Source organism: Vollenhovia emeryi, unplaced genomic scaffold, assembly GCF_000949405.1.
Source record: "Vollenhovia emeryi isolate VEMERY1.0 unplaced genomic scaffold, V.emery_V1.0 DF939233.1, whole genome shotgun sequence".
Lineage (NCBI taxonomy): Eukaryota > Metazoa > Arthropoda > Insecta > Hymenoptera > Formicidae > Vollenhovia > Vollenhovia emeryi.
In genome coordinates this window covers 540,729-551,696 of record NW_011967133.1, presented here as the reverse complement: position 1 = coordinate 551,696, position 10,968 = coordinate 540,729, and the positions used below count along the sequence as shown (strand labels likewise).

At 42.0% G+C, this 10,968-nt stretch overlaps 1 protein-coding gene across 5 annotated transcripts in view; it reads right to left on the bottom strand.

Moving 5' to 3' along the window:
• Positions 1–10,968, bottom strand: part of LOC105560327 (nesprin-1) — a 106,821-nt gene continuing 95,853 nt past the window's right edge. For 4 of the 5 annotated variants that reach the window (XM_012009355.1, XM_012009356.1, XM_012009352.1 and 1 more), the window contains 8 exons: positions 9,512–9,769; positions 5,757–8,498; positions 5,404–5,588; positions 4,802–4,840; positions 3,954–4,460; positions 3,571–3,814; positions 1,710–1,762; positions 1–1,496 (listed from right to left, as the gene is read on the bottom strand). In XM_012009355.1, coding sequence (XP_011864745.1) covers positions 1,277–1,496; positions 1,710–1,762; positions 3,571–3,814; positions 3,954–4,460; positions 4,802–4,840; positions 5,404–5,588; positions 5,757–8,498; positions 9,512–9,769 — 4,248 coding nt within the window. In that variant the 3' untranslated portion in view covers positions 1–1,276. The remainder of the gene's footprint in view (positions 1,497–1,709; positions 1,763–3,570; positions 3,815–3,953; positions 4,461–4,801; positions 4,841–5,403; positions 5,589–5,756; positions 8,499–9,511; positions 9,770–10,968) is intronic. The other variant, XM_012009353.1, reaches the window with a different exon arrangement.

Genomic DNA, 10,968 nt, shown 5'->3' with positions numbered 1-10,968 from the left:
TTAAATTATAATCTGCATATTATTGAATTAGATAATGTATTCGATAAATTAGATAGAAAATAAAAATATACATATATATTCAGAAATTATATACATTGTTTTCATCTTCGATCTTATTAGAATCTTCCGAGATACTTAAAGACTTATCTTCACTGTCCCAGAACTCGATTAGCTGATTGTAACAGAAGGAACATCTCTTTTGATTGCGTAATATACTTCCTCGCGGGATAATCATTTTTCGAGAAATAATTGAATGACTTGAGGTCTTCCGTTTGTACAATTATTTAAGTTCCGTACGATGATTAGGACATTCCTCAGATTCTAATATTTCAAGTCGCATATGGCAAGGGATATTATTTTCTCCTTACCGAAATTTCTAAGGTCGTTGACAATTTGACTGACGCAATGTTTTATTGTGGCCATAATCTCGCTAGAATTGACGACAAAAGTAGCGAGAAAATGTGCATAGAAGCAAGAACGCGCGGATGAATTTTTGTTCCGCGATATTTTATATTTTTTTTCATCGTTTATTTATTTTAAATTTGTCTGTTATAATTTTATTGTTTCAACTATATATATTAATTTTCATAAGCCTGTTAAATTTGGGCAAATGTTAAATTTTCGCTCCAAGAATGCTCCAAACTTTAACTACAAATATATATTATATATATGCTTTTTCCGCAAATAAAAGGCAACTTCCTCAAGATGTATGTACACATCTCTCGCAACTAAAGGGTTAATATACAGGGTCGGTATACACATTCGAACGTCTCGAATCGGAATCAATATCTTTACAAGTACGTTGTCACGATATCGTCCTGTTATGCACTTGACTGTGCACGCTTCGCACGGGAGGAAGCATGATTAATGCACGCGCTGAATAGTGAAATATACAATATTATATATATATGTATATATATATATAATAAATTAAAGAATGTGTGTTCTCGTCGACTACATATTCTCAGTCACCGTTTGGTCCGTTACATTATTCTTACGTACAAATTCGTCGTATGTAAAATTACAATACATGTATATTATATAAAGATTTCTGCGTTACGCGCACTGCGGCTACAGTCGGCGGAAACATTGGCGAAGCAAACTCAGGGCAGTTTGAATTTTGTATCCTTGAATGCTAATTGCGCGGGGGTAAATGTAAACAAGTTTCATCGACTTTGTATCGGCTTGCCTCGCCAATGTCTTACAAGTGTGAAGTATCAACCTCGAGTCTTGACAAAGTGACCACGCGGCGAAACAAGGACGTCGCCGTTCACTGTTACACCGGTGGCGGTCCGTTCGGGTAGAAGGCTACCGGCGTGAAGCTCCTTGCGAGATTGTTAGAGAGCATACAACTGTAGTCTTCTTCTGCAGACGGCACCAGCGACGCGACGCCAAGCAGTAACAGCATCAGCGCTTGGATTGGGAGAGAAACTCGTAGAACCCGTCCTAAGAAGCGCGAACCACGTGCAAATACCGTTTCATCTCTTTCGTCACCACTGCAACAGATTTCCAATGATGGAATATTCAATCAGATGGTCTCGTTGAGGACGACGAGAGCCAACGTTTTCTCTCACAAACGACAGAGCTTGATTTATCTACTTTATTCATCGTACGATATAATTATCAAGTTGGTGTGTAAATTAACTTCTATCATACGGGCTAGTAGACAGATATTGTCACGAAAAAAGGAAAAAAGGGAAACAACATACTCTGTGCCGGTGGCGTGAGGCTGAGCGGTCCCAGAGGCAGCTTCGTCGAGTAGCTACAATTCAACAAAACAGAAAACACAAACAATAAGATACTGTGCAAGTGATTGCTACGAATAACTTATGGAACCCGTGGAAGTACCATCGCGATAATTTTTCATCATCGGATGACGCCTCTCGCTTTGGAAAGTTGTGATTTACTAATTTGTGCAATAATCTACGATATAAACGCTATACATCGATATCAAAATAATAGCAATGATCGTCTTCTTATCGGGTGATATATTCAAAAAGACTATCATGGAACTTATAAGATACAAGTATCCCAGATTCTACCGAGGTAGCATTTAAAGCAAATTTCCACTACATTTTTTGAAGAAAATAGTACTAGTATTTTCAACATGGGCTTATATTTTCTGCTGTTCATTTATATTGTCTCGCGGATGCGCATGCGCTGCCATCTGTTGCAGAGATATCAGTCCGCGCCGCGCCGTGACTAAATCCGACGTGTTGCGGTCTCGAGCTGCGAGATTCCTCCGTATTTTTTTACCCGCGATTTATGCAAAAGTGAACCGAGCGTGAAAATAAGTGCTCAAACATCGAACAAAGTGCTCCGGCTACCATTCTGGCATATTACTTAATGCACGTCATCATAATTAGTAACGATTCATCGGCATTTTATTGCGAGTATTCAGGTCTTTCTTTTTCCTCGGCGCCTGTCATGAAGTTGGGGCGGAATAACATTAGCCCGAGGATAAATGCCGATCCAAAACTCTGATAATATCAGCTAAACGGGAGACACGGCAATAATAGTAGTAAGTGATTCGATTTATAGTTTAAGATTGCATCGTAAAGTTATATGAAAGGTCTCTCATCAATAGCGATATAGAATGTTTAAATTCTTTGACTTTTGTTGTTCTCATCGATTGAAATACTCGTACGTATCGCGTAGTATATGTACGTTTAACCAATAAACGTCAGTACTTAAATATGCTATTTTAAAACATTTGGGACGTAATATTTATTGATATTTTGAAATGCTTCGAGACTAATAAACTTTTCATAAACATACGAGGGTGAGTCAAAAATTGTCCGCACTTTTCGTTCTACAATTTATTTACACAAAAATGGGGGTTCAATATGTACGTCATTTCTCAACACAGTCTCCTCCCTTGGCAATGCACTTGGTCCAGCGGTCCACAAGCGTATTGCTTCCAAAGAAGAAGGTGCATTTCTTCCAAGAAGAAAGCCACTTTTGCACCGCTTCCTGCAAGCCTAGATCTTGCCCCCTTCGACTTCCATATGTTTCGGCCGCTCAAAGACGCTTTGCGAGGTCGTCAAATTTCTACAGACGTAGACGTGCAGGAAGCGGTGCAAAAGTGGCTTTGCGACCAACCGAAAACCTTCTTCTCGGAAGGTATATACGCAAGCTTGTGCACCGCTGGGCCAAGTACATTGCCAAGGGAGGAGACTATGTTGAAAAATGAGGTACATATTGAACCCCTATTTTTGTGTAAATAAATTGGAGAACGAAAAGTGCGGATAATTTTTGAAAAAGATTAAAATAAAATAAATTATATTAAGTATATTACATCGGAGTTTTACGATACTCCATCAAGTACCGAAATAGAAATGATTGATGTTTAATTGAACATACTTTCGTTCTCTTAAATTATTATCATAATATCTCAATGTCGCACATCGACTACGTCTGTGTCACACTATCTATTTTACAAAATCTACTTGAAGCTTATACGAGCTCACGACAATAATACAGATAAATGAGTAAATTTATACCACGGTGACCACTGCTTCGATTAAATGTAGATTTATTGTGAGTGGAGACATAAAATTCAGTGCTTACGTCGTGTGAGAGAGATGCGAGAGACGTAGACGTAGTGGCAAAACCGACATCCCGCGGGTCCAGCCCGAGGGCAGCCCCCAATTTCAGAGTGTAGATTCCCGTTAGTCTTCTTAACGACTGCAACCTTAATCGCAGTTCTTGCAGACGCGTTCTGGTCTCTGTCTGTTCGTCTAAAAGATAATTAGTCGCCTCTTGTAACGATATCACTCGTGGCTCGCAACGTTCCAGATCGCTTCGCAATTCCCTAAAATGCAAATAAATTAGTAATCTCGACGTATTATATTATTTCGGCACATAATTGTCCAAGACTTGGATTATGATGAGATATTTGTGTATATTTTTTATTCGTTAATTGCGAGGAGAAAGTCGATCAAGATTTTTACCTAAATTGATTATATTTTGCCTCTATAACATTGGTGGATTCAGTCAAATCGATCGGTTCACTCGCCCGAATGCTGACCTCGGTGCGTTCGAGCCAACTTAGCAATTCCTCTATAATACGATAGAACTGACGATTCGTTATGAGAGCGTGTTGCAGCTGTCCCTGCCACTCCGCGGCAGCTGTAGAGATTTTTTCCCATCTGCCGTTTGCTACGGCCAATCGGTCACGAAGCTCCTTCGAGCGTTCCGTATCCTCGGTATGATCGGCTAAGTGAGCGCCGACTATATTCAAACTCGTCACAATGCTCCTGTGACTGTCGAGGTCCAGTAGAAACTCGCGATGATCCTGAATCACGTCCTCCAATTGCTCTATATCACTGGACGGCGAGTGTTGCTCACTCTGCGTACCCTCGGCGTACTCCAGCCATTTGTCCAAACGCCAAAGATCATTGTCCAGTTGAGCCCAATTACGGCGAGAGCATAATGGACAGGTTAATCTGCCACTATCGCTACAATAATTATAATTGCCATTAGAGCTTTCAGTATATTCATAATTATAATTGCAATTTAATTGGTAAATATTTTAGAAGATTATGTTACATATATTTTATGAATATCTTTGCTAGAGTTACACAAATATCTAAAATTAAGTCGGTGAGAAACATTGCGAATAATATATTTATGAAAGTTGAAAAGAGTTATCAGCTACACAAAACTTTGTATTATACACAATAACAAACTTTTAAAGTTAGTTAAAGTTAGTTAAATGTTAGTTGTTTAGGAATATTTGTTACTAGCAAACTTATTTTAACATTGAATTTAATTCTTATATATATAGTTAATTACTCACTGGTCACATGGAAAAGCGTAAGCATCGGTGACGGGCGATCTGTATAGGGCAAAGGATAAGCGTTGTTTTAATTTGCTTTGCAAGCATTGTTGTTCGCATTACAGATTATTGCAGGGCAAGGTTGATACGTTTATATTAGCGCAAAGATGAAAGGCTTAAACAACAGTAAGAGAGAGAGAGAAGCGTTTATGATATTGTTGAATGATGCAATTATTATTATATTTCGTTAATTATTTATTCAATATTGGTAGTGTGAAAATGAAAAAGCATAGCATCTCAATGGATAATCATTTACACAAAAGATATCGTAAAAATTAAATATGATACAAATGCAAAAGTTAATGTATGCATATAAATTAGCGTTTTCAGGTATTATTTCAAATTCTCAAAAGGCACCACATTTAATAAGATATAAAAAGTTTTGCGCGTGGTATAGTCAAAATCACATATATTATATTTGGGAACAAAAGCGTAAGTTTTGCGTTTACATGGTGAGGGTTAATTAAAAAAAATTCATTGTTATTGCAATCTCCGCTTATTAAAAAAAACTCGGAAACGCACTAAACATTTAAACATTGAAGTGAGCGTGAAAGAAACTTTACCTGAGCTCTCTGATTTGCTGTTCACGTGCTCTTGCTAGTGCAATGAGTGTGTCGTATCGAGCTATTAGTGTTGTTACCTCACTACTTTTAGCAGCTCCTAAACTCAATTTGCCGTCTTCCATGAGCAGATTATGAAGGTGGCGTACCAATTCTATCGAGGACTGGCAACTTCCGATCAGTTTAGCCTGCAATATGTTCGTGAGACTTTGACAAAGTAGCGAAGAACATGTTAAACATTGTTTCATGATTTGATTTTCGCTATTTACTATTTCACAAGCGTGATATTTCTACGATGGTTTTTGATTTTATTCGACATCGTAATCTGTCATTTTTTTAATTGGAAAGAATCTTACAATAGTTTTAGCTGCCGCGTTGAGTCCAGGACCAGATGTGGGGTCAGGTGTTACCGCTGCTTCCAGAGCATTTAAGGCGTTATTGCATTCGCTCAAAGCAGCTTCCAGTTCCATTAAATATGCGTCACACGAGGTCATCTTGACAAGCCTCGGCAGGGTGTCTACTTGAACCGCTGTGTCCTGCTCGAATTTCAAAGTCTCCACCTGTACCGCCTCATCGACCTCCGATCTTTCTTGCGTCTCCAGTTCCGCTTTCAGCGCGGCCACTCGCGCCTTGATGTCCCGCCACAGGAGCTGGTATTCGTCCACCAGCTCTTGAATCGCAGCCACGTCGTCGGGATTGCTCTCCTGCATGACCCTTAATGCTAGCTCATCTGCTTTGCGCAACGTAACGTTTTGAGTATCGAGTTCTTCCTCGACCTCGCACAACTGTTGATGCCTACGTCGCAGAGACGACCTCTGTTCGGGCGTGGCAAGGTGCTGCATTTGTGTTAGGCGAACATCTACCTGCGTCAGGCCCATTACCGCAACACCATGCGTGGATACGAACTCGCGATAAGTCTTTTGTTCCCGTTGAATACTCGAGATGATAGCGTTAATTCTTGTCTCGAGAGCCAACCACCTGTCGATGATCTTTCGCGTCTCGGCCGTGAGCGACCTAAAGTTGTCGGGATCTAATCCCGACTTGGCCAGGCGCCCAAATATCTGCTCGAGGATCTTCAAGGCTTTTTGATGAGCCTCGATATCCTTAGCGATCGAGTTAGCTTTTTCGGTCACCTTCTCCGACTCTTCTTTCGAGATCTCTGCAAGATCGTTCTCCAGTTCCAACAGGGACTTTTCCGTTTTTGCTAACCACGATTCATGCTCGCATCTAGTTTTATCCAACTCCTGCAGCAACTTCCAAATCATCATGATTTTTCGCTTACGTTCGGTACATTTACTGCACACGGCTTTCCAGCGTTTCTCCACATTTTCCATACCGTTCTTTATACTGTCCATGTTAAAGGAGGCTTTCCACGTGTCGCAATCGTTTAGCAGGATTTTACACAAGTTTAGTACTTCGCTGATGTCGCCGCTTTTTGTCTCAATAGTTGTCCTGAGATGATTATGATCCTCCAACTTTTTGTCGATACTCCTCTGCGTGAGTTCCTCAATAATGATAACTTCCGACAGTTGACCTTCAATACTGGTCAGCCAAGTTCGTAAATCGGCTATCCTCTTCAGCAGCGAATTCATAGTTTGAATTAGATTGGCCAGCTTATTAGCTCTTGCTTTACCGCCGGCCATTAAACGACTCCACTTCTCGTTGACTTCGTCCAAGGATCGCTGTAGCTTTGCTTTCTCCGTCTCCTCGGCGGCCTCTATCAGTTCCTGCCCGATATTCCGCAGCCACTCAAGTTCGCGCTGTTTCAAGCTCATTTCCGTCTGCAGCTCGCATTCAAGTCGCTTCACCGCCTCTTCAGGTTCATCCAGCGCCATCGTGTCGTCGTCGTCGTCCTGCATTCTGATCGCCGTTTCCTCCATCCAAGTTAATAATTTATTTAACCTATTTTCCCATCGACCGTGAAGAGCACAACGTTCTCCGAGCCTGCATGCTAATAAGGCCAATTGATACTCAAGGTCGCCGTGTTGTTGCAACAGAAGTGCATCGTGTTGATTTAATGTCTTCGTGTCGCTCGGACTGAGACACTCTCTCAATTGTTCCGTGACGACGCCAAGAGACTCTAGATTACGTTGCGCGTCAGCTAGACGAGTTTTCAAGTGTCCAAGCGAGTCAAGCTGCTCCTTCGTCTTGGATAGACTTATTGGTCCTGCGTGGAAAGCCGCACTCAATGTTTGGCTAACTTGTTTGAAAATTGCGGCGACTATCTCGGACTGCTCGACATGCTCCTTGTGTAATTTCTGCACTCGTTGAACAAAATCCCTCCAGGTTTCGAGACCAGCTCGCAGATTCGCGATTCGCTGTGCGTTCGCGGCGTGTTCCATGCGTATTGAGACGGCCAGCGCCTCGTCGCAATTAGCTAGAAGATATTCCTGCTGTTCCTGAAGGGACTCTATTTGAGCCTCGCCATCTGGCATCTTGTCCAACAGCGCCTGAATTCTTTGCAGAATCTTATCAAGCCGCCTCAGGTGGATGAACTGCAAGTGCATGCGCTGCCGTTCTCTCTCAACCTCCTTCAACCACGTCAACAGCTTTCCTTGATCCAACCTGTACCTATCCCAAGCCGATATCCTGTCGCGCACTGCCGTATGCCGCTCCAATATTCTCGCCAACGTCTCATTGTGGAGATTTGTCAAGGCGTTAAACTGTTCGGCAACTGATAGATCACGATCCTCCCCTAGTCGCACCGTCAATATAAGATTCTGCTGCTCGGGCAAAAGCTTCCGATGAACCTCGCAGAGATTCCGATGCTCTGACAAACCGCTGTAATCACCCGGCATACCGCACGAGAGGAAATCCTGCACGTGCGTCAGATATTCTTCCCAGAGTCTTAGCGCGGCGATCACGTCCTGCGAGCGGATCAATCGCGTTGACAAACGGTGATATTGCTGGAAGGTCTCTTGGAAGACGCGCTGCCATAACTGGACCACCTCGACCACTGACGGTTCCTGCACGGAAACGTCTAACGCGCGATCCTTGATGGATTGAAGCTGCGGCTCGGTTCTAGTTAACGCGAGTAGATGGTTCCGTAGCACCGTCAGCTGTTCATTGGATTCGCCTTGACCCACCGCCGTCAAACTCTGAAAAATTGACGGACAAGCACTCCTGATTATTCGACGAGTTCGTAAAGAAATGAGTAGGGAGATAAAAAAAATTTACGAGTTAATTTGGCGCGCGTGAATGGTTCCGTGAATTGTCGGCAATCGGATCGATGGCGCCGGTTAAGTATCGTTCTTACTAAGCTTCGAAGGAAACGTGATTCAACAACGTAGCGACGTAGTTATATCCTCCCGGCAAGTAGGATCGTATCGAATCGCCTTTATCTGCCGATCGACGTTGACGATGCACGCCGTAAATTCCGTCGGGAAACGGAACTCGGCGCGGCGCCGCGCCGCGCGCGTTCTCAAGTTGGAAAGTTTCGGCCGACGCTGTGTGCGGGGCGGGTGTTGCAGCCATTCAGCTGTTGCGGATTTCGTGACTGATGTAATTGCCACCACGGGTTAAGCCCTTCGGCCTTGACATAACAAATTGTTTCGGAACTACCGCGATTAAAATATAAACGCGCGTGCGAAGCGATGATCGAGGTTGTGCCAAGCACCAATGGTGCGCCGCCCGAGAACTGATGGACGCGTTAGTACGTCAGACTAAAGCGACCTAACGCCGCGGGCCTAACTATCACCTTCCAAGCGCAGGGGAATGTGTACATCGATCCTTGAAAAATGTTTTAACTGTGAGAAATTCGAGGAAGGTCTCGTTCTTCAAGGTCCTGAATCCGTTTCCTCGCATGTACGTGCCAGGATTAAGCCAGCGCGTCGGATACACACACATTCGGAAAAAAAAAACAGATGTGCAACTATCGTCACGTACACGCTCATAACTCTAAAATTTGACATAAAACTGAAAATGGACATATTTTACGTTCGTTATGAAGAAAATTTTTTTCCTCTTGTTTCGATATTGGAGATATGGAGAAAAGATTTTCTTAAATCTACTATCGCTCTAAAAGTCATCGGGACACCTCGCGTTAAATGAAAGATGTTTGACTGACACGTAGTTAGGCAGAAACAGATGCAGCATGAACGAAGGCATGTACCTGTTGGACCGAATCCAGGAAATTTTTCGTCTGGCATAGATCACCGCGGGCGAGTTCCTGGTTGAGGACACGGGCGTCCACCGTGTCCGCGAGGGTCGACAAGGTTTCTCGAACATCTTCGAGTCGTTGACCTAGCGCTTCAACTTCGCAGTGCAGCGGTCCACCAGCGTCCAAACCCACGTCCGATGCAATCTGTGCCACCAGACCGCGCAGTTCTACCAGTCTCTCTTTGTGCTCCGCCAGTGTCTCCTCGCAAACCTAAAACAAGTTTAAAATATCCAAGCTTTAACGCGTCTGCGTTCCACTCGAATTTTTCGCGCGAAAATTCTTTCTTTCCATTTCGAATCCATCAAATCTCTCGTGACTGACGTACACACTGCGAATTTTATATCACGTAAGAGAGCTTATATTTTCAATTTTATTTAAAAAAATTATTCTTAATTTTTCTCAGTCTCCTCACAATTTCCTTAGAACGTTAATAATATCGTTTCTCTTGCTCAAAATTTCACTTGCATTCAAGCAGAACGGATCTAGAACAGATCTAGAGTCGTCTTCACAGAAGAACACATGTTTATTTCTCTCTATCGATATTTATAGACACGCAATGTGTATCTATTACCCTTTCTATGTGGGAACCAAGTTTACTATGAAAATATTATGTTGCACACGTTTTGTCCAAATTTCTCATTATCACACACCTTGGTTCTCGTTAAGTTAATTCGTTAAAATTCGTTAAGAAACGAATTTTGCTTCCATGTAAAGGAACGATTATCTTAGATATGTTATCGGAACGAAAAATACTCTTTTTCGTGGTTCTCATAGTTTAGTTCCTTTTTCATTCAACAGCACATTCTTGCCAGATCATCACATTTTCTTTGTCAGCAATTAGCTAATTAGTGCGCCCGAAGTCGCAGGAGGGATCGATACCTTTGTTGCGGCTGTCCTAATTAAATACTAATTAAATACTTGAATCCGTAACTATTCGAAGAGGCCTGAATAGTTATAGTCACGTTCACGCGATGAACATATTGATTTACGTTGTATTACTCGATATTTTGCAGTGGCATAATATTTAGCTTAATTGGCACGATATTAAGACAAAGTACACTGAAAGATAAACTTTTATATCTCGAGATACGTCTTTCTTCTTTTTATATTCACACAAGATCGTAACGTATGTTTCAAACTAGGTACTCATTGTCAGATGGTGTTTTAACAAATTTCCTTTTTCTTTTCTTCGGCCTCTTTTAACGATGACTAGACAAGTGGATGTATGCATTCTTGTAATACGCATACATTCAACCGAGGTTATGAAGGGGCAAGACTCTCGCATATTTACATGCACGCCAATATCCGCCTTTACAAATCGCTTGCGTTCTGTTTCGGCAAGCTGAAAGGTTATTTTTCACTTGTTTTGTAAGGAAAAAGAACAGAATATATTTGCCATTTCATTCATA